Here is a 21,867-nt window from a genome sequence, read left to right as displayed (position 1 = left end):
CCTGTTTGGGGACTGGAGTCCGGAAACGAGGTGATCGTGGACGTTCGAATGAATCATTTTCAATTTTTGGTATCTTCTTTATTATATATTTACCCTAAAAAGAAAGAAGGCGAGGCGGAGCCACATTCTGTTATTGAATGTTGAAGGTAGCAATGAAATTCGTGAATACATACTTCAGCATTTCCGATTGAAAGGATCGGATGTCGATGGACGCTTAGGCAGCCGATGAAAGAGAACAGCAGCCTGAGTTCGTCCAACACGGCCGCGACGAATCATTACAACGATGAGGAGATCGCTGTTACTAGCTGCAGGGCTTCAGCTCGTGCTGGCCACCGGCGGATCTTGTTCCACAAGTTTGGTCACTAGAGAAGGACTATTGAAGCTTAGCGATGCCGATTGGCAAAGTTCAGTGTCGAAAGGAGCCTGGTTAGTTGCGCGCAATGCCCTTCCTACTCGCTCCAAGCCTAACCTTCTCACATCCCAACTCCCCTTAGGCTGATCGAGTTTTTCTCGTCGAAGACCAAAAGCTCCGATTTCTTGCCTACTTGGGAGCAGCTCGTGAAGTACAAGGCATCGCTGAGCACCGATTACCCAAATGCGCCATTTAACTTCGCTCAAGTGGACTGCAGCATTTCTACAGACCTCTGTGTTGGGGAAGGAATTACGGAAACGCCCAGACTCTTTACATATGTCGAGGGCAGCAAGAGCAAAACGCAATATCAAGGCAAACGCGAATATCTCGACCTTGTCAGCTACGTTGACCGCGAAGCTGCAGCGTTCCGAAAATTAAAGGGCGTCTCTGATGAACCTCATCCATTACCATCGTCGAAACCTGCCACTTCTGCTAAGTCGCCTGCTGCTGGAGACGCAGCAGGAGCCTCACCCGCCGCTCCACCTCCACCAGCACCTACTGCGCCAATTGGCCCGGTAAGCCCGAATCAAGCCGGCACCTTGACCAAGTTTGGCAGCCCGCCCATTCCTGACGATGCTGCTCTGGAACGTTTCCTCTCAAAAGAGAGCAGGCAAGGCCCATCCTTTGTCAAATTCTTCGCGCCATGGTGCCCGCACTGCAAAGCCATGGCTCCGGCATACCAGAAACTCTCTGAGACTCTGAAAGGCAAGGTTAATGTCATCGAGGTGGACTGCGTAGCGCACAGGGAGACTTGCGTCAAGTATGGCGTGCAGAGCTTCCCGACGCTCAGGATGTTCAACAATGGGCGCGCCACAGAGTACCGCGGAGGTCGCAGTCATGAGGCGATGCTCGAGTGGGCAATCAAGGCGGGCAGCAATAGCGGGCTGAAGGAAATCGGTCATGATGACATTGAACGCATTGCAAAGGACCATGATGTGTACTTTCTGTACCTCTTCTCGCCTGAGACGCCGCAAAGAGAGCAGGTAAGTTCAGCGCAGCTGTGTACCAGGTAAAAGCTCGCAAGCTCACAATCTGCTGCCTGTGCAGGACATCGTCGAGGAAGCATCGTCCTTCCTGATGAGCAAACAGACATACGCTTTCCGCACGTCTGATGCAACGCTTATCCAACGCTACGCCTCCTACTTGCACGTCAGCAAGAGCTCGAGTCCAGCCAGTGCCGGCGCCCAATCGGGTCTGCTCGTATTCAAGGATCATAACCATGAAGTTCCCGTCAGCAGGTTTTACCCATCTTCTATCAGTAGCACGCTAAGCGACGAGAAGGCGGTCCAGCAGGTCGCAGCTTGGCTGAACGCTGAGCGATTCCCAACTGTCTCCGAGCTCATTGGAACTACGTTTGCTGATGTCATTTACAGTACGTCCTCCTCGTGGCCTCTTGAACAAGTCCATAACTGACTGCCCCGTCCTCCGTTATGCTGGTGCATAGATGACGCAAAAGCACTCGTCGTGCTTGCGGCACTCTCAGACGTGCACCATGGTGGCAATGTTGTCGGCACGGGGTCCGGTTCAGAGGAGCGGGCGCTTGAGTTGAAACTATTCGAAAAACTCGCTCGGAAATGGCGCAGCTCCTCACATCCAAAGGTCAAAGAGAAGATACTTTTTGCATGGATCGATGCCGACCGATGGGCGACTGCGATCAAGACCTGTGAGCATCAGCGTTTGCACCTTGTCTCTACGATACCCTGAGGCTGGACGGTGATTAAGATGGGCTTTTCATTCTCCTCTTGCAGACTACAAGATCCGCCCCGTGGATGTTCCCCAGGTCGTGCTCGTTGAAGGCAGCCGGCTGCAATACTACGAATTGCCGTCGGACTCTCCCGCTGCAGCGCGCGGCAGGCCGTGGCTGGACGAGGCGTCGCTCTTCCATGGGATTGAGGCCGTGTCGCAGGGGCGGGTGCGAGCGAAAAGCAGCAAGACCTACATTGACAGGGGCTTTGAGGTTGCAGGCGGGGCCGTAGCATCGATCGTCGTGACCGTTTCAAGGCACCCATGGCTCAGCTTGGCGCTTTTGGTGGTCTTTGCCGCGGCCTTCTTCTCGTTCTTGCGCCGCGTGGCGGCGAATACGCAGAAAGATCGACAGCCGCTTTTGCCAACTGCTTCGAACTGCAAGTTGGACTGATACCTTTATAACCTTTTCAAGTGCGAATGGCCAGGGTTACCACGTATGCATCTTGAAGCCCAATGAAAGTACACATCTGGCACACCTGCCTTGTCACGGCCCTTCGGGGTCCGGCAGGGCTTATAAGCGTCAGAGCGGACCCAAAGGCGGAAGAGATGGCATACCATCTTGCATCGCTCCACTTATCCAGACCGAGCTCCTTAAATAAACAAAGACATTGCGGAAGCACGACGTTCGTGTTGCACTGAGCTGATTGCGCTGTGTATGCCAGAGTTGAGCCAAGTGAGCGTGTTCACCTTTCGGTGCCCGCGTGGGAAAGATTGAGATAGTGCGCCACTTAGTTCTTTTATCTTCGGGCGACATCCCTAGGCGCACGAGAACGCGGTCAGGTGACTGTCTTACTATTTAATACATTTACGAAGAGAGAGAGAGTCTGAGTGCGGCACGGGATGAGGATGGAAGCCGTGCTACGTCTTTCTCTCTGTAAAATCTTGTTTATGTGACCGAATTTTAAGGATCAAACAACACCCCAGAATTCTTCCAGACCACAGCAGAACTGCAGAGAGGCAAAGATAATTTAGCAAGGCTCTGAGACAACCTCGGCGAGGGTAGGAACGGTAGGAACCTAGCTGCAAATTGGTAGCACTCACTTTACCACACGCGACACTGGCACTCAAGCTGTATTCACTGATGGAGATCTTCTCGTCGACTATCCCATCAGCAAAAGTGTCTGCTCCGTGCGCCATAGCGCCAACGAATACTGCGATCGAGTGGTCCTTCGGCACAGTGGGCAGGTACGTTGAAAGCCTCTGTACGGGTGCGTTGTGAGACAGGGTGATCTTGTGCGTGTTGCTGGGAAAGTGGTCAGTCACTGGGTTCCGGATGACTTTTAGCAGCTTTTCCGATCCCTGTACAGACCGGATGGAGAGCTTGTGCAGGAGCTGGACCATCAGACCAGAGAAGCGCTTGAAGGTTCGTGGAATGCGAACGTGTGGGTTCACTTCAATCAGGACACCTTTAGCCGTGTGGATGTAAACTTGCAGGAAGCCTGATTTGTTCAAGGGTGAGTCGAGCAGGGTTAACAGACACTGCTCAGTCGGGCGATGTAGTAAACGCAAGTGCTAGGGAGTTAGGTTCCAGGGAACGAAGTGAAGTAATCCGTATTCTCACTCACCTGATGGGTAATATCTGGACGCGCTTCCGCAATGTCCCGCCCCATTTTTGCAAGGACACGTTGATGGTCATCGCAGTTGAGGAGCGCATACTTGTCTCCGCCCTCTTTGTTCTTCCGTCTGCCTCCGCCGCTGCCTCCAGCACCGCCCATGGTACCTGAACCGGAACCCCAGCCATTCATGGACGGCCCGGCCGTTGCGCTACCGGAGGAGAGCTTGTATGTCTCTAGGCACGCCTGTTCAAGGACGACGATCAGCCGAGGTGTGTTTTCCTTCTCGACTGTAGTCTTTGGCACCTTGGGCAAGGCCGGGTTGAGCGAGGGCTCCACGCGTGAACGTTTCTGTGTCCCGCTGACTGTCTCTGCATCCGGCTTGGCGGGGAGGGCGTGGCGTGAGCGAGAAGATGAAGCTTGTTGTTGCTGCTGGGAAGCGAGCTGCGCCTGGGCGGCAGCCTGTGCCTGCGGTGAGCGAGGAGTGAAAGCGTTGGCGGAGGCACGGCTAGCACTCGCAGTGGTGAACGAAGTGCTCCTACTCATCGAGGGAGAGCTAGCCTCGGCATATTCATTCGCAGACGTAGCATTTTTGCTCGTAACAGAGGCCATGGAAGTGTCCTGATCGGCAACAGGAGAAGGAGATGCAGTGTTGCTGGTGCTTGCGTTCGGCAGCGGCGCGATAGTGCGGTAAGAAGTGGTCGGCGCCTCTGGCATCTGCGCGTCCTCCTCCCCCGAGCTGTATTCCTCGTTCGAGGACATGACGTAGGGAAAACACAAAGTATAGCTGCAAGTGAGCTGAAGCGCTGCTCTGCTCGGTTAACGCAGCAAACTGCCGTTGCTGGAGATGCGTCGAGGAGATTGCCCTTGGACTGGTCGTGTAATGTATCGCAAAGCTCTGAACAAAACACAAATGGAAAACGAGATGTGAGGGAGGCGTGAGGGAGCATTCTTTCTTTTCTCGGACGACGGCGACAAAAAAAGAGCGGAACCGCAAACCCGGCACCAAAAAAGAAATAATTCGTTCGTTGCATTGACATTCGGATCCATTGGAACAAGTAGTCAGTCACATTTCGACTGCTACACATTGGACATGAACATCGCCCTGACAAGAAGGTAGCAACGTACTCTATACCCTCAGCTCGCGGGTAAGGCACTCCGCGGTGCGCTGAACCTCAATACGATGGCTTCGATGCCACAGCAGGGCTTGGCGGATGCTGGTGCCGATCAAGATGTGCTGGTGTGAGTACGGAACGATCTTACACGCGCTGTGCTTTCCCGTGCGTACCGACCTGGTGTGGCTGACGTGCACCCATCTGTACGGCCTTTTGCGTATACTAGTCCATTTCGCGAGATGTATGAGGCACTGGAGATTTCAGATGCGTCACTGCAGCCAGAACGACTCTTCCGCTTACTTACAGCTCGCGTCGAATCGCTGCGGCAGTTCAATCCTGCCTATGTGTCGGCCAAGGGCAAGGTCGCAGGAGTGACAGTCCAGAACCACACGCTTCAGATATCATACGATGGATCACAAATCTCTATTCCAGTCGATTCAAAACAGAAACAGATAGGCCAAGAATTGCGGAAACGGTTCGGGCTGGAGGAGGATGAGGCACAAACGTTGCTGTTGCTGAGGCAATTTCTGCGCAGCGAGTCGGAAGAGAGGCTGCAGGCAATCAAAGACGCCGAGGAGATGGAAAGGAAGCACAAGGAAGCGTTAGGAAGTTCACTTCTTCCGAAGCAGGCTAGCTTCGGCATTTCTTCGAAGGACCAAAGCGCCGTCACGGACCTGCATGAGGAATTCTACGACGCGTTCACCGTCTTCTACTTTGGTGAGCGCATCAGCCTGCTGCAGTGCATCAGCGCTCTCTTGCGCATTGCCGACGATGTCGAACACGAAAACCAAGAATCTGCACGGAGTATCGTGCAAATGCTTGCCCCTGCCACGCTGAGCAGTCCGGACAAAAGCTTTGGGCTTAACTGTCTGCAGCACCTGCAACACAACCTCATCGATGCAGAAATGCCCGCTTCGGTCCGCGAAAATGTGCGCTACGCTACATTTTGGGCTGTGCAAGGTCTTCGTCAACAAACAGAGCTACTTGATACAATCTTCCTTCTCTGCCACACCCATACTTCCCCCACCGCTGAATTCGCACTTGGCGTCTTACACATCATCCACGGGACAAATTTCGGCAAGCGGCAAGGTAATAGCGGGTTTTATGCAGGAAAGGAAGCGCAAGGCCTTCTAAAGGCTGTGTCGAGCTTACTGTGTCTCATCAGCGTTGAGAGCATTGGTGTGGAAAGGTTGCTGGACGGGGAAACATGCCTTAGGAAGTTGCTGCCTAGCAATGCGGGACCTTCCACCATGGCAACTGGTAAATCACAGCCGGGCTCAGGGGCAGCACACCTTGCTGCATCTCCCGAGCTGCTCAACGAAGCACTTAACATCATTGAGGCACTGCGCTTCGATGTGTTGTGGGGGCCCGTACTGGTAGCTTGGGCTCTACTGCTCAATCGCATCGACGCAGCGTTCGAGAACTTACAGGCGTCCGACGTACCGCACACCCCCGGCACAGCGGGCATTCCTGCACACCTGCACGCGCTTCACGCGATTGTGGATATCGGTGCGCAAGGTCCAGCAATATGGACCAAGTTGGCCAACCTCGCTTTCAGTCCGCCAATGCAGCTCAACAAGACCATGGCTGATGTGCTCGCCTGCCTCAGTGATGCGAGCATCAAGTCATTCGTCGCTTCTCCTTCGCACCTTGCATACCGCACCGCCTTCAAGAGCATTCTTCTCAGCGAAACAGAGCTTGTAAAGCCTGAGTTCATCCAGGACCACGAGGCGCTGCTGCGCGTGTGGGAGCTTGTGTTTGGCAACGTCGATCCGGCGGATGAATTCCTTCGTCAAGGGACCGCAGCGCTCTGCGAACAGTTCTGGGGGATTGACGCACGTCACGATATGCGCTCAGCCATGCTGCGTATGTCCACCGGCCGATGGCCTATCCTCTTTCGGCCTCTGCTTCGGCTTTTGCGCGTCCTGTCTGGCAGACACACCGCGAGCAACCAAGGGTCCGCGTCATCCTTTGCGTCTGAGCAAGCCACCGCTTCAGCGACGTCCGTCTTCGAGTACTTCAGTTCTTTACCTTCCATCGCGCACATCTTGCCGCCGCCGAAGGCGCTTGGCAACCCTTACGAAGCCGTCGAGAGCAGCGATCACGACGCGATCGTGTACAGACTCGTACAGCCTTTGCAAATCTTTGGCAAGCAGAACGTCCTGCCAGTCGGCACAGTGGGCCGAGTCGTATCGGACAGGAACACTAGGCCTGTGACGGTCATCTGGGAGCTGGACAGCGGGGGCTTCAGCGGTTGGAGGCTGCTGCGGGACGTTCTGGCGAGTTTCGTCTCGCTTCTCGTGGAAGAGAACGAGGGTCAAGATCCGGATCGTTCGAACATCTTTGCTGACGGCAATGATACCGGGCCGACAGACTTTTCCGCACTCACGCCCGAGGCATCTGATCAGGATCGCATGGATGCAGCAGGCGACGCGCTCGAGCTCTTCGCAAGCGTTCTGTCTGCTGGGCATGTGCTTTCTCTCAGACTTTTCGCCCATCTGGACAACGCAGATGCACAGGTTATGGAGCTTGAAGGAGCGCAGGCGAAGAGAGCAGGCAGCCAACACGCCAGTTTGACGCGCATTGTTGTGCGTATGCTCGACCTTTGCCTTGCGCAGCCGAGACTGGACACGCGACTGGTCAGCGCCGCATACACGGTCCTGACGCATCTGCTCGAGGTACGACCAGCGAGCGTATGGACTGCGCTGCGACCCTCGAACGTCCTCGTCGGCAGCGCGGGCCTTCTGTCGCTAAAAAGAAGCGATTCGGATCCAAACATGCTGCAATCTGCGCTGCTCGAAGCTGAGATGCACAGTGGCGAATACGAAGGCTTGCTCGCGGTGCTCGATCTCCATACCGCACTTGTCCTTGAACTGCAGCAATCACAGTTCTCCGCTCCGACGTATCTGCTTGAGCTCAAGGCATGGGTCGCAGCGCGTGGCCTCACTTGGATTACGGAATGCGTCTGGTCCGATTGTCTCAATTGGAGGTACGCCACGATGAACAGCAAGTTGATGATCCTGCGTAAATGCATTCGTATCTTCAACGCTGTGTTTTCCGACAGGATGCTTCGTGGCGCAGCAGTGGGACCGTTGGCTAGCGTTTACGGTGTGCTGGAGAGGGCCTTCTTGAGCGGTCCATCAGCCCTGACTATGAGCTCGCTGCTGTCAATTCTCGCGTGCAGCAACAGTCTTGTGCAGGAGTGCGGCCGAAGCGGCAGCGCATTGCTCTCAGACTCTGCCGCTAGGCTCGTACGGTCGACGCTCTTGCTTAGCTTCCGCATCGTGCAGCGACGGCGCGACATGAATTCAACAGCAACAAAAGACCAAGTGAGGCTCGGAGCGATCGAAGCGATCATCTTTGACCCTGCGCTCGTTGGTCAGCAATTGAGCAAAACAGGCGGCAAGATCAAGTCGCGCGTGCAGATCGCCGCCACGCTCATTGATGTCATTAACACCCTGTACTTCCCAGAAGCGGCCATGCTTTTGGCTGAAGCAGTGCTTTCGGTAGCGGAGACGACCAGACGGCTGGATCGCGCGTCCATGGCTCTGATTGGCAGCTTGGGCAGCCTTTCTGAGATGCAGAAACGCTTCGAAGGACTTGTCCGGCTCGCAGGGCCAGAAAGGGACAACCTGTCGCCACTCGCCTCTACGCTCTGGGGACTCTTCTCAGCTCTGACAGAATTGCAGCCCGCGCTTGCTGCGGTGTTTGTGACTGGCGAGCATTTGGACTACGCGAGGAAGGCCAATGAAGACAAAGAGAAGGGTAAGAAGAATGGCGCGAAGGCTGCCAGCGATGCTTCCGCTCTGCTGTTCGCTGTTCACTTGATCGAGGACTGGGAGCTATTGTGGAGACAAGATGCCAGCTTGCTCGAAAATGCATTGAAATTCGTCAATACGGCATGGCTGCGACGCGCGGAGCACCCACATGCTTTCCAGTCATTGCTAGAACGCAAGCCACTCTGGGAGAAACTGGTCGACTTGCTTAAGCGAGACGAGAGTGAGGATGTCGAGGCGGATGAAGTGCAGATCATTGCCGTGCGGCTAGCTTGCAAGTCCAGAGCACTACGACTCATCAGCACCTCGATCGCTAGCCAGGAGCAATCAAAAGATACCGGCCGCAATAACGTCCAAGCGCTTGTTGATTTCATCTCAGCCACAGACACTTTCAAAATGGTGTTAGCAAATGCGGCGCAAGTGACCTTCAATGCTGGCATGATAGGGCTGTCAGAAGACGATATGAAGACATTGGCACCTTCTTTTCCTTTCGGACTTTTGCGGAATCCGCCTGTGCGGGACGATTTTGATATGTCGAGGCCATTCGGCGACAGTTACGTTTTCGACTTTGGCCTCCTTGCGACCAAGCTTGTCGGCTACCAGTCCCCGGATGCCAACAACGTCAAGGAGGGCGAAAACATGACACCGGAGGCATCAGCGCAGGCCGGAGGAATTGTCGTTGCGGTCAACAGGGAGTGGTCCGTCGTCGACAGTCAGATCTTCTATCTGCGTGCTTGGCATGAATTGCTGGCCGGCTGCACCGGTTCACTTTTGGCGCACGCGCAATCGGACAAAGAGAAGATTGCAAAACTTCGGGCTTCGGCATTTCAGACATGGCTCGCAGTCGCCGCCACTGCGACCGAATTCACTGGAGCGGGATTGGTGCATGAAGGAATCCACCGAGCCAGATTGTCTCTGCTCGCGACCTTGCTCGAGCTAGCTTGGGTTGAAACCAGCAACGTCGAAAAAGCTGCTATACCGGAGCTGCTTGGGGTCATTGCGAACGTGCAGTCTTTGCTTGAGAAAAGTGAGCCTGCGCTGGAAGCAAGCTTGCGCGGCCTCACGCCGGAGCCTCTCCATCGTGATCTCTTCCGGCTCATTTTTCTCGCCTCTCTCAAGTATCGCGATTTCACCGTTGCCAACAAAAAGAAGGGTCTGCTTGACTCGAAGCAACATCGAGAGGCTCACAAGACGATTGATATCTTCGCATTGCACGTCATTTCTTCTTTGCGCGTCGTTTCGGACTCCGCGAGGCCAATTTTCTCGAACAAGGGCGACGTCACGCATGTTTTCCAGCTGGAGGAAGATATTAGCATTCTCACAAGCATCCTCAACTTGCTCATTCGACCTGAAGCTGATCTTGCACCGCACTTCTTGTCGGCCACAATGCAAGCAACGTCTCTGTTGCCGGCTTGCATCGAACTTTTCATTGCTGCACCCCATGGCCAGACGGCATCGAAGACTGCGGAGTCAAGTGGCGCGATAGCGACTTCCCTTTTGTCGCTCTTCCTGACGCTCTCCGCCCACCCAACACTCTCTGAGACAGTGGTCTTGTCAGGCTTGATGACAGCGCTTTCCAACAATGCATCGTCATCGGCGCTGGAGTCCGGCTCAGTGCGCGCTGTGACCCTGACGGGTGAACACACCCCACAGCATCAATGCTGGCTACTCATGCTGCGAATCGTGACCTCGCTCGCGATAAGCTTTGCTGAACGCTTGGATACTGCTACCAGCCAGGGCTTCGTCACGACCGAGGTCATCAGCTTCGTACAGCTTTATCAAGCGCAATTCGATCGGATCATCGACTTTAGCCCTGTCACGGATGCAGGCCCAAAGTTCTTCACCATTAACGGAGAAGAGAGCCGGTCGTTCACGGAAGCAGATCTGGAGGAGGTAGAAACCGGTGTGCAGCTGCTGGTGGTCGTCACCGAACACATCGCGGCTGCAAGAGAAATGAATCACCATGCCAAGCTTATCTCCAACATTGCTAGAGGTTGCGCAAAGCTCTTGCAGCAGACAAGCTATCTGTTACTGCGACCGCGGCTGCTGAGCAGCACTTTCGGCGACGAGGCGTCTGAGGGTGCGTCGGAGCAGGAGAAGGGAGCTGTGGCGCGAGCGGAGGCTTCGATTTCCAAAAGGACGGAGAATATCGTAATGGGAATGGTGGCATTGATAAGCAACTATACTCGTGCCGCCGACATCCTCTGTACAGACACAGCGGATCTGTTAACTGATGCCCCTGTGATCACGCCGGTGGGTGCTGGCTGACGCTGTATGAATTGACCATTGGCTGATCTTACTTCCTCTTCTACACAGCGTCTACGGGTTTCGCCTTCGGAGTCTGCAACCATCGGTACACTCATCGATGTCGCACAGCACTTTGCCGATCAGCTCAAGTCGACGGCCGGCAAGAGCAAGGCGCACCTGGCGCAGCTGACGCTCAGTCTCGAGCAGACCCTAACGCTCGCTGTCACGCAGCTTTCTGTCGCCCTGTACAACCGAAACGACGGGCCGCATCTGTCTCCCGCTCAAGCAAATGCACAGACCCAGGCGGCCTCTTTGGCGCAAAAGGAGGTTGACGCGGGTCTCGGGAGGGACGTCGGATCTGCCATCGCAGGTGCCCAGTCTGTTCTCGCGAACGGGGCTGGTGACGAAGCGCCGTTGCTTGTCATTCTGCAAGGCTATGTTGACAGACACCTGCTCTCGCGCAGTAGAGCTGTCAGCGTCGGTGCTTCTTAGCATCTTACACACAGTTCTCTACTTCCACGGCGCAACGTTGCCCGGTGTTGTACGTCTATGCATGTAGCATAACCTGCATTGGTGTTTGGTGACATTGGTGCTCAGTGATCCAAAAGTCTCAAACCCCCTCAATAGTCCAGGGATTGAAGGAACCAGAGTTTGATTGCAGTTTCTTGGACTTTCTTAAGGCGACCGCAGACAGACGATGCTCGAATGGCACTTACCGGTGCATCGCTCTGGCGCCAGCCCGCTGAAACCTGGGCACATGGCTCATTTGCAGGTTTTGGTGGATCTGAGCCAATTTTGCGATTCCGCCTCCCATCTGCCAAGTAGGGTCGATTACGTAATAGTTCATAAACCTGACAACCTCTCGGACTTTCGGCTTTCAACGATAGCCGGTGAGCATGAGCTGCATTCAGGAATTGAGCGCAAACATGACAACGGCAGGAAGGGACTGCAAACAGCTCCTACTGCCTGCAGTCTTCCAATATAGATGACATGTGCGTACGTTCTCCCCTCGTGGCATTTGAGTTAGTTCCGTCATTGATGATCGTAGACAAGATCATGGACGGTCAGACTCTAGCCAACTGGTTTTAAATGTATCGATTGGCTCCCCTGCGAGCTCACGTGCTGACTAGAGGTGTTGGCGGCTTGAACGCGCTTATTCGTGCGACCACCATGGCTCCTGATCTCAAATCGCCAGTGGGACGGGTTTTGCCCTCGATCTCACCAAGCAACAGCGGCAGCTCCAGCGCCTTGGGTCGCCTAACAGCCCTGGGGCGACAATTGATTCCGTCTTCCCCCTTCACGACCCGCAGCGAAGCCGAGTCTGCAAACGAAACAGGTCCAGATTCTCAAGTCGGCACGCTGCACCTCGGCCCGAACGTTTCCATTGCAGTGACCAAACCGCGCGAGCCGGAGCGCCTGCCAACGGATCGCCTTCTGCTCAATATTCACGATCCAGTTGTCTCAGAACACCTCGAATGGCTAGGGAAGAAGTGGATGCTTGGGCAAGATGTATTGTGAGAATTGAACAGCCTGCTTCGAGGATTCACGCAGTCTGACCCTTCGAACTTGCTCCTGCAGCCTGCTCTCCCCTCCTGGGCCTTACTCCCGCCGTCTTGCACTCACCTTTGCGGCGTTGCTTCAGCTTCCATATGAGATCGTCTCCTTGCATAGAGATATCGGTGAGGCCGACCTGCTTCAATCGCGCAATCTGGCCGCTGGCGGCGAGCTCGTCTATCACAATGGTCCTGTCGTGCGCGCGATGATGAACGGCGGCATCCTGATCCTAGAAGGTGCACAGCGAGCAGAGCGCAATATTTTACCGCTGCTGAACAATATTCTGGAGGTGAGAAGCTGACCTATGCCATGCGAGACTCGATGATCTCCTCTTTTACCGATGTACATGCTGCCCTCCAGAACCGTGAACAAAATCTCCCCGACGGAACGCACCTGATTCCTGCAGATCGCATTGCATCCATGCAAGCAGAGCAAGCAAAACTGGGCAAGGAAGTTAGCAGATTTGTGCCTGTCCACCCTAATTTCCGTGTGATCGCACTCGGCCTGCCCATCCCGCCATACAAGGGTCATCCCTTGGATCCGCCTTTTCGAAGCCGTTTTCAGGGTCGATGGGTCGAAGGAAATGTCGGAAACCTTGGCTCTGCTCAGTTCACACAGGAGAATGAGTTTTCAAATGCCGGGCAAGAACAAAGGGAAGCGGCGGCTGAGCTTCAGAGCAGGTTCTACGCTTGGAGCTCGCTTCAGAAGCAGCATGCAATGGCAGCGGCAGGCGGCTCCATTCTTCCTCCTACTTCCCAGCTTCCCAATGTTCCCGGAACAGCACTCCCGCTTATTGAGGATCTCATCCGGCGCTTTGTTCCGGAACAAATGCCACCTGAGCCCGAGGAAATTGACTCTCCAGAAGCCAACATGACAGAACAAGAGAAAGAACGCGTGTCTCGCGATCCACCGCAGGACGGTGCCCTCCAGGTGCATCACACGACACGTGCGATGGTGGAGAGGCGCGAAGCCGAGCAGCTCAAAATGGTCTCTAGGAAGTCCAAGGACGCAGAGGCAATCGCTGCTTCAACGATGATGCTTCTAGGCTCTGCGTACCCGGCCTTGCACTCACTCGACAAGGAGAAGTCTAAACTTCTGACCGAGCTGCTTGTCGGTGTCGGTCTCAATAATGGCCTAGGAGAGCAGCAGCAAGCAGAGGGTGTTGGTATTCTCGGCTATCGCGCAATCTCGATAGAGAAGATACCCGGTGATGCGAATCTTGTCGATGTCGCCTTCGAACAGATCCATAGCGGACAGAGAGTCACTCTCCGAGCCCCTGGTGGCCACCTTCCGCTCCAACGTCTCCCAACACTGGGTGAAACAGCCCAGGGAGGCATCCTGATCTCGCCACGCATGATTGCCCAGTTGACGTTAATGCTCCAGTTGCACTGCATGGGTCGGGACATATGTGTGCTGCCCTCTACACTCGCTTCAAAGCAGGGTGGCGACGGGCTGTCGCAAACGCAGTCATCATCATCCACTTCTACGTCCATTTCCCTCTTTGCGTCTTGCCTCGGCTATCAGCTCGAGTCTTTGCACCTCTTCAAAGACACTTCAGGACAAGAGCTCCTCATGCGCCGAGCCACCACTGCTGATGGAAGCACGACATGGGAGGCAGCTCCACTTTTGAAAGGCGCGCTGGATGGAAAGCTGGTCCATCTGTCTGGCGTCGATACCCTTGGTGCCACGCTCGGCAGCTTGTCGCGTCTCAGCACAGATAGGGAATCCGAGCTTTGGAATGGCAGCCGTGTTCTCCTGAGCAACAGTTACAGTGTCTCGGACACAGAAGCTGAAGCGCTTAACGCGCTGATGTCCTCCAAGGAAGCGGGTAAAGTCGTCAACGCCATCAGTCCATCCTTTCGCATCGTCGCGACGGCAGCTGCAGCCAAGGCGGACTGGCTCGACGAAGAGGCAGGTACACTCTTTGGCTTTGTGCAGCCTAGTCCAATGCAGCCGGCCGAGGAGCGTGAAGTCATTCGTCAGCGCACACATTGCGGAAAAGAAGCGCTCGACAAACTCTTGGAGTTTGCAGAGCGCTATAGACAGATTAGCGCAAATCCTGTTAGTCTGAGTGCTGAGTCCTTCTCTCCCTGTGAGCCCGATGACTGACATGTGCTTCTCCTCTCAGAATCTCTTACTGCAAAAGTCACGCAGGCTCGGCACAAGACAGCTGATACGGGCAGCGAAGCGCATGGCCAAGTATCCCGATTCCGACTTGCACAACCTCATATCGCGCTCATTGCTGGTGGACTTCCTGCCGAAGGCTGTCAGAGAGATTGTCCGCGACGCGCTTGCACAGTGCCATATCTATCAGCCCGGGGTGGAAGGAGCATTCCAGTACCAGCCTGCCGAATTCATGGCTGATCCTGAAGTCAGTAATGATCAACTTACATTCTGTGACCTCAACAATGAAGCGGCAGAGCCACAGTCGATCCCTCTGTTCGACGTAGATGCCAAAGATCCGGAAGGCAAGATCCTGATCCCTGTCATGCCGACATTTTACAACAACCACGCCCAAAGCATGCTCATGAGGAGTATGGCGCAGGACTTGCACATGCTCAGTGAGCATCTGCTCCTGATGGGCCAGCAGGGTGTCGCCAAGAATGCCATCATCGACAGGCTGCTCGAGCTGCTTCGCAGACCAAGAGAGTACATTCAGCTGCATCGCGACAGTACGGTCGCCTCCATCTTACAGCAAATAAATCTTCAAGCAGGAAAGCTCAACTACACCGAAACCCCGCTGTTACGCGCCATCCGACTTGGCCGCGTGATCGTAGTGGACGAGGCGGACAAGAGCTCGGCTGCAGTGACAGCGGTCTTCAAGTCTCTCACGGAGCGCGGCGAGCTGTCCCTCCCGGACGGCCGGCGCGTGCGTCCGATCGGCAGTCTCGGTGCGAACAACGATATTCTTGTTCACCCAGATTTCCGTTTGATTCTGCTCGCGAACCGACCCGGGTTCCCGTTCCTTGGCAACGAATTCTTGCAAGTTCTTGGCGAGGGATTCTCCTGCTACGTCGTCTCCAACCCAGATTTAAACTCCGAAATCAGGATCCTGCAACAGGCCGCCCCCAATGTTTCCAAGAATCTGATCAGGAAGCTCGACATGGCATTTCATGACCTGCGTCAAGCATTCGTCGACGGCCTGGTCACATATCCATACTCGCTGCGCGAGCTTCTACACCTCGTACGGCATCTGCAGAACTATCCAGAGGAAGGCCTAACATCGGTGCTGCTCAACACCCTGGCATTTGACTTACACCGGCCCGAGGCGATGCAATACGTCATATCGGTGCTAAAGAAGCGCGGCCTTGAGACGGAAGGCCTGTCGCTTACCGAAATTCGTGAGGGCGTTGGTGCATTGGGCAAGGCGGCCAAGAAGATCGAGTGGGACCCAAAGAAGGCTGGGCGCGACACGTCGTTGGACAGGCCCAAAGTCGGCAAGGTAGATCTGCAGAACAAACCACACGTCGGCGGGAACACGTGGCGAGGCGGCACGGGCGGCCGTGATACGGCCGGACTAGGCGGCGTCGGCGGGTACGAGCGCCTGTTTGCGGGGCACGACGTTCATCAGGTTCCGCAGTCGCAGAAGGACGCCGTGCCGGAGCACATCAGGCGGCAAGCACGCGAGATGGCGCGGGAGGCGCTGGCAAAGAAGCTAGCGGAAGAAGGCATGACGTCGCACGAAGGCGCGACGTACCACGCCTACATAACCGAGATGGCGCCGCAGATCGAGCAATTGCGTAACGTGTTCGACTTGGTGCAAGCCAACGCGAAGGAGCGGCAATGGCTCAACCGCCAGCAAGAGGGCGAGTTGGATGAACGGAGACTCACGGACGGTCTAACGGGCGAGCGAGCCATTTTCCGCCGCCGGCAGGAGGCGCCGCCCGAGATCGGAACGCCGCAGACCAAGCCGAAGCGTATTCGTTTTGTCGTTGACGTCAGTGCTAGCATGTACTCGATGCAGTTCGATGGGCGTCTGGAACGCGAGGTCAAGACATGCGTGGTGAGTGCCGTGGTTTGCATCGTCGGATGGAGCGATAAGCGCAGCACGCTGACCAACTTTCACATACTTTCACCCATGCGCGCGCCTTCAACTTTGCAGATGGTCATGGAAGCGCTTGAACGTGTCGACCCGACCAAGTATTTATGGGACCTGGTCGGCCACAGTGGCGACAGCGACCACATCGTGTTCATCGAAGCTGGAAAGCCGCCAAAGACCAACGGTCAGAAGTGGAAAGTGGTGCGCAACATGGTTGCGCAGATGCAGTACTGCGATGTGAGTAGATCAGATGTTGAATGGTGCCAGCGACAGAATAGCTCACGCCCACCTTGATTTCCTCCTTCAATTCCCTTCCAGAGTGGCGACAACACCGTGCGCTGCCTGGAGCGTTCCGTACAGGAGCTCTCGCGCGTCGAAGCGGACGACTACTTTGTGATCGCGCTTTCGGATGCGAACCTGGCGCGGTACGGCATCACGTCGCGCGTGTTGACGGATGCGCTGCGCAAAGGCGGGGAGAAGGTGAAGAGCTCCATCATCTTCATCGACCGCGGTGGTAATGATGCTGGACACATTGCGCGGCAGATGCCCGGCAGGGCGTACGTCGCGGCAGAGATGAGGGAGATCCCGGCGCTGGTCAGCAATATCTTGACGACCATGAATGGAGAGGACTCTGCGTGATGCTCCTGGAAGTGCAGCTTTTGTAAGCGTCGTTTCTTTCTTCCAGACTGATAGAACCGGTAGTGACCTGCAAAGATATATAGACGGGAAGACGAGATAACTTATGATACATGCTCTGCTTGCAACAGCAGCTGCAAAGTTATGGGAGCGTCTGAAGGATGCGCTCATTGCATCAGAGTCGTAGTGCCAAAACCCTGATGACGCTCCAACGCGTTACTGCTTCTGCTGCTGCCCCGCCTGAGCGCTCTGCTGATTGGTAGCCATCTCCCTCCGATACCCCTCGGCTTTGCTGTTGATCCAAGCCTTGAGCGTGCCAAACCCACGATCGCCGTTGTACTTCTCCACCATTTTCCCGTCCTTGAACAGCTGTATATTTGGGTAACTGGTGATGTCATTGGTTTCGCAGAGGTCGCCCTGCGCCTCGCAGTCTACCTGCGCCATGTAGAAGGACGAGGAGTCTTCGAGATGCTCGGAGATGATCGCCAGGTCTTTCCACGTCGGGAAGAAGTTTCGGCAGTCTGACAGATAGGCGGGGAGGCAGAGAACAGGACAGCAGGTCAGTCAGGAAACGAGTACAGGACCACATCAAAGAAGACTTACGTGGACACCGTGGGCTGAAAAACTCGACGAGCCACATGCCCTTGGTCGTCTTGCTTTTAAAATCATTGGAATTGAGCAGGCGGAGCTCCGGGTTGGCAAAGTCCTGGTATGCGCTGGTTCCACTGCCCAGGAGCAAGAGCAGCAGCGCGGAGACGGCGTACGTCGAAAGGGAAAAGGAGAGCAACCGCATCGTGACGGACTGCGTGTATGGCTGGGGCTCGCGACACACAGATGCCTTAAAAGCGAACTGCGGTGGGTTAGGCGGAGGAGGGATGTGCGTTTGGTCGATGGGCTACTATATAACCCCTTGAACAAAGCTCGATGATTTTTTGGCCAGCCAGCGTGCTGTTGTCCGCCGTTGGCACCACAATCTCCAGGTGTTGGGGACTTTATACAGGGAGGGAAGTGACTGTCTCTGTAAAGGGAGAGAGGTCAAGTCTGAGATGGCTGGGTTCCATGTTTGATTCTTTGGTTGGGTGGGCTGGTCGGCTTGACAAACAGAGTAGGGCTTATATAAGCTGAGTGTGCCTTTCGGAATTCGGAACCCGTCTCTCTGCTGCGACGCGAGGCGCGTCTCTAATCTCTGTTGGGTGTTGTTGTCAGTCGCTTTTACATCTGTAGATTGGCAGAGGACTGCAGCACTGCAGCAGTCAGCATCTGGGGCGGGAGTGGATCGTCACTCGACAATCCAACCTGCACCTGAACAAGTGATCATGTTCGTTGACCTCGTATGCCTGTATTCTTCGATGGACTGCATCTCGTATCGACCCCAAGGACACTCGAAAACACTTCCTCATCCTGGGATCGACCTGCCCCTGGTCTCCGGCTGTGGTCGGTGACGAAACAAGCACATCGTAGAGAGGCGAGCGCATACAGCAGCATCGGCAGTGGCAGCCATCCCTCCCAGTCTCCCAGCTGCTAGGGTCGACGAGAGCAGCCAAGATGCTTTCGAGAGGGGGCGGCTTGCGCTCACCCTCGAGCTCACAGCAGTCTACAGCTCAACTTTCACCTCGACAGCAGAACCAAGGGCACCGTGGACATCAGCCGCCGCAGCATTTCGTCACCCCTGACGACTCGGACCTCATGGACGATAGCGAGGATGATGATGACGAAGATGACGACAGGCAATGCGAGCCAACGCTGACCATCAGAGCCACTACTACCATGACGACACGGATGAATGGGGGCTTGCACGGTGCAAATGCCTCTTCTGCCTCCACCTCTGAGAATAGCTCGGCGTCAGGCTCCTCAGCCCCGATGCCGATCCAACCGCTGATACAAGTCGCCCCTCGCTTCTACTTTGCCATCTTTGACTCTGCGCAGCCGCTGCCTTCTGCCCGCACACTCAATGCAAGCGCAAACGGTAGCGGAAAAGGCAGCGCCATATTCCCCGCCAAGCCACCCACTTCTGCTGGATTGCAAGTGTCTACCCAATGGGAGTTTGAGCAGCAGCAAGACGACCAGCCGGCTTTGAAAGCGAAAGGAAAGGGTGCCAGCACGCAGGGCTGGGCGCCGAATGCACTTCCGAACAAATTCCACTGGATCAGCGTCGACCCTCCCAAGAGCTTTCGACGCAAGAAGCGGAGCCATCGGCAGGCCACACACAGACACACGCTTACCAGACACTCCGCCAGTGCTGGCCAGGATGAAGACTCGGACGTCGCATCCGATGCTTGCTCGGACGAAGACTTTGAGGAAGGGAGTGACATGGGCAAAGGTGGATTCGAGGTGCAGAAATACGAGTATGCGCGCTTCTACGACGATTGGGGTCCGCTGAACATGGCAATGGTCTGGATGTTTTGTGACGATGTCGAGAGGTTGATGGATGTGAGTCCGTTCAGAAAGACGGGTGTATGCGGCTGTTTGCTACAAAGAAGCTGACCACATGCCATCGATCACCATTTATTTGTTCGATTGTAGCGCCCGGATCTTCGTGAGCACGGCATTGTCCTGTATACCTCATCCGCACCCCGACGCAAGACAAACGCAGCCACACTGGCGGCTTTGCGCTCCGTTCTGGTGTACCATTTGGCGCCGCACGATGCCTTTCACCCGTTTTCGACGCTCGACGTGCAGCCCTTCCGCGACGCGGGGTATGGCCGTTCGGACTTCTTCCTGAGCATCCAGGACGTACTGTACGGCGCCTGGCGCGCGCAGACGCTCGGCTTCGCCGACCTTGCGACATTCGACGTCGATGAGTACCTCTATTCGGAGCAGCCGCAGAACGGCGACTGGAATTGGATCACGCCTTCTTTCATTGCCTTTGCCAGCCCCAACGACCCGTCGTACGTCCGTATGCTGCGCGATCAGGGCCTCGAAGCGCAAACATCCCCGGCTCGCTCCACTAAAGCCAAGGCCAATTCAGTCGCCGGTGGTGGCGACCGCACCAACAGGACCGGCAGTAGTAAGACAGTTGCAACACTTGCGGAATACTACGCCGAAGATGGGCCCAAAGCGCGTGCATTCCACCAGCGCAAGCAGAACCTTCTTAGCGATTTTCGCAAGCGCAACGTCCAGCTCGTCGTCCGCCTCAACAATCCCCTCTATGACAAGGACATCTTTGAGGATGTTGGCATTGCGCACATCGACCTGTACTTCGATGACGGGTCAAACCCATCGACGGCGATCCTGCGCGAGTTCATCCAGCGCGCCGACGCCGTCGTTGAGCGCGGCGGTGTCGTCGCCGTGCACTGTAAAGCTGGGCTCGGCCGCACAGGCGTACTCATTGGCGCATACCTGATCTGGAAGTACGGCTTCAACGCACCGGAGGCCATAGCATGGATGCGTGTCCAGCGCCCAGGCTGCGTCGTCGGGCCGCAGCAGCAATTTGTGTACGAGCAGTGCATCGACTGGGTCAGGTGGGGCGAGCAGGCGCGCGCAATGAAGATGGCCGAGAGCAAGATCGCGAAGGAGAAAGAGCTCATGCAACATGAGATCAAGCGGCTGCAGGTGCAGTTGCTCGAGGCACAGCGCATGAGCAGATCCTCTTCGGTGACGGCCACGGATGCTGCTGCTACCGCGGCAGCAGCAAACAACGCTGAACCATCTAGGAAGCGTAAAATCGGGGACGCGCCCGACGCGGCGCAAGCAAGCACTAATGAGAACACTACCAACTCGACTGCAGACCCGACATATCCTCCCCAACGCGAACCAGGCGACTCTGACAGTGAAGCCGACGTCGCGACCATCGTCACGCCACGTCCGAAGAAATCAGCCACGCTCACGCACGTGGGCATCTCAGACGCTTTCGCTGGCGCGGCGCCATCCGCCGCACCCCACCTTTCGAGTACGGTTCACCACCACGATGCAGCTGGGGGCGAGGCTGCCTTTGTGCCGCAGACGGCTCCGCGCACGCATGCCAAGCCGAAACCGATCGTCGGTCAACCGAGAAAGCCGGCAAGTCCTCAGCGACAGAGCCCTGTTCGTGGCGCTCGCGTAATGAGCGGCCAGAGTCCGCAGCGACAATTGAAGATGGGTGGTGGGAGTGGAAACCTGTTCAACATCCCCACGACGCATACACTTGATGATCGACTCGGTGGGGGCGGTGGCGGCGTCAATACTGGCGCTTCTCGTCTCGTACCGTGTACCGCTGACGGTTCTGCGGCTCCCTCCTCTGCCTCGCCGGCGCCAAGTGCGCCAATGGCCCCGACAGAGTCACATGCAAACTTTAACAGCCTTGTCATGGACAGCGACTGCTCCGAGCTGATGGCCATGTCATTCCGCGACATGGAGAAGGGCGTTGGTGCGACAAGCTCTCGTTTTGTATCTGCCAGCATGATTGCGCCTGCTATCACCGCGCCGGCTTCCTCTTCCAAGAGGAAGGCGATGACAGATTCTATCGCTGACTTTGACAACATCGTCACAGAGAATGACTGCTCCGATATCATGGCCATGTCCATTCGCGACTTGCCGACTACACCTTCGCGAGGCAGCAGTCGCGTCTCGCCGTCGGCTACGGGCAGAAGCACCCGGTCGGTCGCAGTAAACGATAGCGGTTCACCGATGCCCATACGAACGACTGCCGCTGCTAGCATAGCTGTCGGCGGGCGTGGCGGTATGAACAGCGACAGCGTCAGCGTCGCTATCATGGAAACGGCGCTCGCCCAACCTCATACTGGGATACTAAGCGAGGCCAGGAGAGCAAATCTTGTCCATTCCGGCCCCGGCGCTTCGACAACACCAACTC

At 55.8% G+C, this 21,867-nt stretch overlaps 6 protein-coding genes across 6 annotated transcripts; 4 read left to right on the top strand and 2 right to left on the bottom strand.

Annotated features, from left to right (window-relative positions):
* Window positions 1-186: 186 nt before the first annotated feature.
* On the top strand, window positions 187-2,778 carry K437DRAFT_293953 (thioredoxin-domain-containing protein). Its single transcript, XM_013388606.1, has 5 exons — window positions 187-426; window positions 495-1,395; window positions 1,460-1,784; window positions 1,857-2,075; window positions 2,161-2,778. Exons 1-5 carry the CDS (start codon window positions 284-286, stop codon window positions 2,547-2,549), a joined length of 1,977 nt encoding a protein of 658 aa, XP_013244060.1. The 5' UTR covers window positions 187-283; the 3' UTR covers window positions 2,550-2,778.
* Window positions 2,779-2,879: 101 nt separating this feature from the next.
* K437DRAFT_245733 (Nep1-domain-containing protein) lies at window positions 2,880-4,579 on the bottom strand. Its single transcript, XM_013388605.1, has 3 exons — window positions 3,724-4,579; window positions 3,200-3,637; window positions 2,880-3,105 (listed from the first exon to the last, which is right to left on the bottom strand). The coding sequence occupies exons 1-3, from the start codon at window positions 4,471-4,473 to the stop codon at window positions 3,067-3,069; spliced, it is 1,227 nt and encodes a 408-aa protein (XP_013244059.1). The 5' UTR covers window positions 4,474-4,579; the 3' UTR covers window positions 2,880-3,066.
* A 230-nt stretch (window positions 4,580-4,809) lies between these two features.
* Window positions 4,810-11,490, top strand: K437DRAFT_255640 (uncharacterized protein). Its single transcript, XM_013388604.1, has 3 exons — window positions 4,810-4,953; window positions 5,053-10,855; window positions 10,919-11,490. Exons 1-3 carry the CDS (start codon window positions 4,895-4,897, stop codon window positions 11,339-11,341), a joined length of 6,285 nt encoding a protein of 2,094 aa, XP_013244058.1. The 5' UTR covers window positions 4,810-4,894; the 3' UTR covers window positions 11,342-11,490.
* Window positions 11,491-12,019: 529 nt separating this feature from the next.
* On the top strand, window positions 12,020-17,085 carry K437DRAFT_245730 (uncharacterized protein; the record flags this gene model as incomplete). Its single annotated transcript, XM_013388603.1, has 7 exons — window positions 12,020-12,363; window positions 12,428-12,692; window positions 12,764-13,299; window positions 13,399-14,464; window positions 14,532-16,406; window positions 16,506-16,679; window positions 16,761-17,085. 7 exons carry the CDS (start codon window positions 12,020-12,022, stop codon window positions 17,079-17,081), a joined length of 4,581 nt encoding a protein of 1,526 aa, XP_013244057.1. The 3' UTR covers window positions 17,082-17,085.
* A 60-nt stretch (window positions 17,086-17,145) lies between these two features.
* On the bottom strand, window positions 17,146-18,087 carry K437DRAFT_245725 (thioredoxin-like protein). The gene is made up of 2 exons (XM_013388602.1): window positions 17,682-18,087; window positions 17,146-17,599 (listed from the first exon to the last, which is right to left on the bottom strand). The coding sequence occupies exons 1-2, from the start codon at window positions 17,869-17,871 to the stop codon at window positions 17,295-17,297; spliced, it is 495 nt and encodes a 164-aa protein (XP_013244056.1). The 5' UTR covers window positions 17,872-18,087; the 3' UTR covers window positions 17,146-17,294.
* Window positions 18,088-19,388: 1,301 nt separating this feature from the next.
* K437DRAFT_278095 (phosphatases II) lies at window positions 19,389-20,845 on the top strand (the record flags this gene model as incomplete). Its single annotated transcript, XM_013388601.1, has 5 exons — window positions 19,389-19,508; window positions 19,602-19,970; window positions 19,992-20,055; window positions 20,137-20,539; window positions 20,806-20,845. The coding sequence occupies 5 exons, from the start codon at window positions 19,389-19,391 to the stop codon at window positions 20,843-20,845; spliced, it is 996 nt and encodes a 331-aa protein (XP_013244055.1).
* Window positions 20,846-21,867: the final 1,022 nt, after the last annotated feature.

Source organism: Tilletiaria anomala (genome assembly GCF_000711695.1).
Source record: "Tilletiaria anomala UBC 951 chromosome Unknown K437scaffold_26, whole genome shotgun sequence".
NCBI lineage: Eukaryota > Fungi > Basidiomycota > Exobasidiomycetes > Georgefischeriales > Tilletiariaceae > Tilletiaria > Tilletiaria anomala.
This window is presented reverse-complemented; position numbering and strand designations above follow the sequence as displayed.

Bases quoted from the DNA above. Each gene is read 5' to 3' on its own strand.
- K437DRAFT_293953 (XM_013388606.1), top strand. From the start codon at position 284: ATGAGGAGATCGCTGTTACTAGCTGCAGGGCTTCAGCTCGTGCTGGCC. The intron at 1,785-1,856 runs GTACGTCCTCCT...GCTGGTGCATAG, and splicing joins GTTTGCTGATGTCATTTACA to ATGACGCAAAAGCACTCGTC. The intron at 2,076-2,160 runs GTGAGCATCAGC...CTCCTCTTGCAG, and splicing joins GGCGACTGCGATCAAGACCT to ACTACAAGATCCGCCCCGTG.
- K437DRAFT_245733 (XM_013388605.1), bottom strand. From the start codon at position 4,473: ATGTCCTCGAACGAGGAATACAGCTCGGGGGAGGAGGACGCGCAGATG. The intron at 3,638-3,723 runs GTGAGTGAGAAT...CCGACTGAGCAG, and splicing joins GTCCAGATATTACCCATCAG to TGTCTGTTAACCCTGCTCGA. The intron at 3,106-3,199 runs GTGAGTGCTACC...GCCTCTCTGCAG, and splicing joins CCAGTGTCGCGTGTGGTAAA to TTCTGCTGTGGTCTGGAAGA.
- K437DRAFT_255640 (XM_013388604.1), top strand. From the start codon at position 4,895: ATGGCTTCGATGCCACAGCAGGGCTTGGCGGATGCTGGTGCCGATCAA. The intron at 4,954-5,052 runs GTGAGTACGGAA...TGCGTATACTAG, and splicing joins GCCGATCAAGATGTGCTGGT to TCCATTTCGCGAGATGTATG. The intron at 10,856-10,918 runs GTGGGTGCTGGC...TCTTCTACACAG, and splicing joins ATGCCCCTGTGATCACGCCG to CGTCTACGGGTTTCGCCTTC.
- K437DRAFT_245725 (XM_013388602.1), bottom strand. From the start codon at position 17,871: ATGCGGTTGCTCTCCTTTTCCCTTTCGACGTACGCCGTCTCCGCGCTG. The intron at 17,600-17,681 runs GTAAGTCTTCTT...CCTATCTGTCAG, and splicing joins TTTCAGCCCACGGTGTCCAC to ACTGCCGAAACTTCTTCCCG.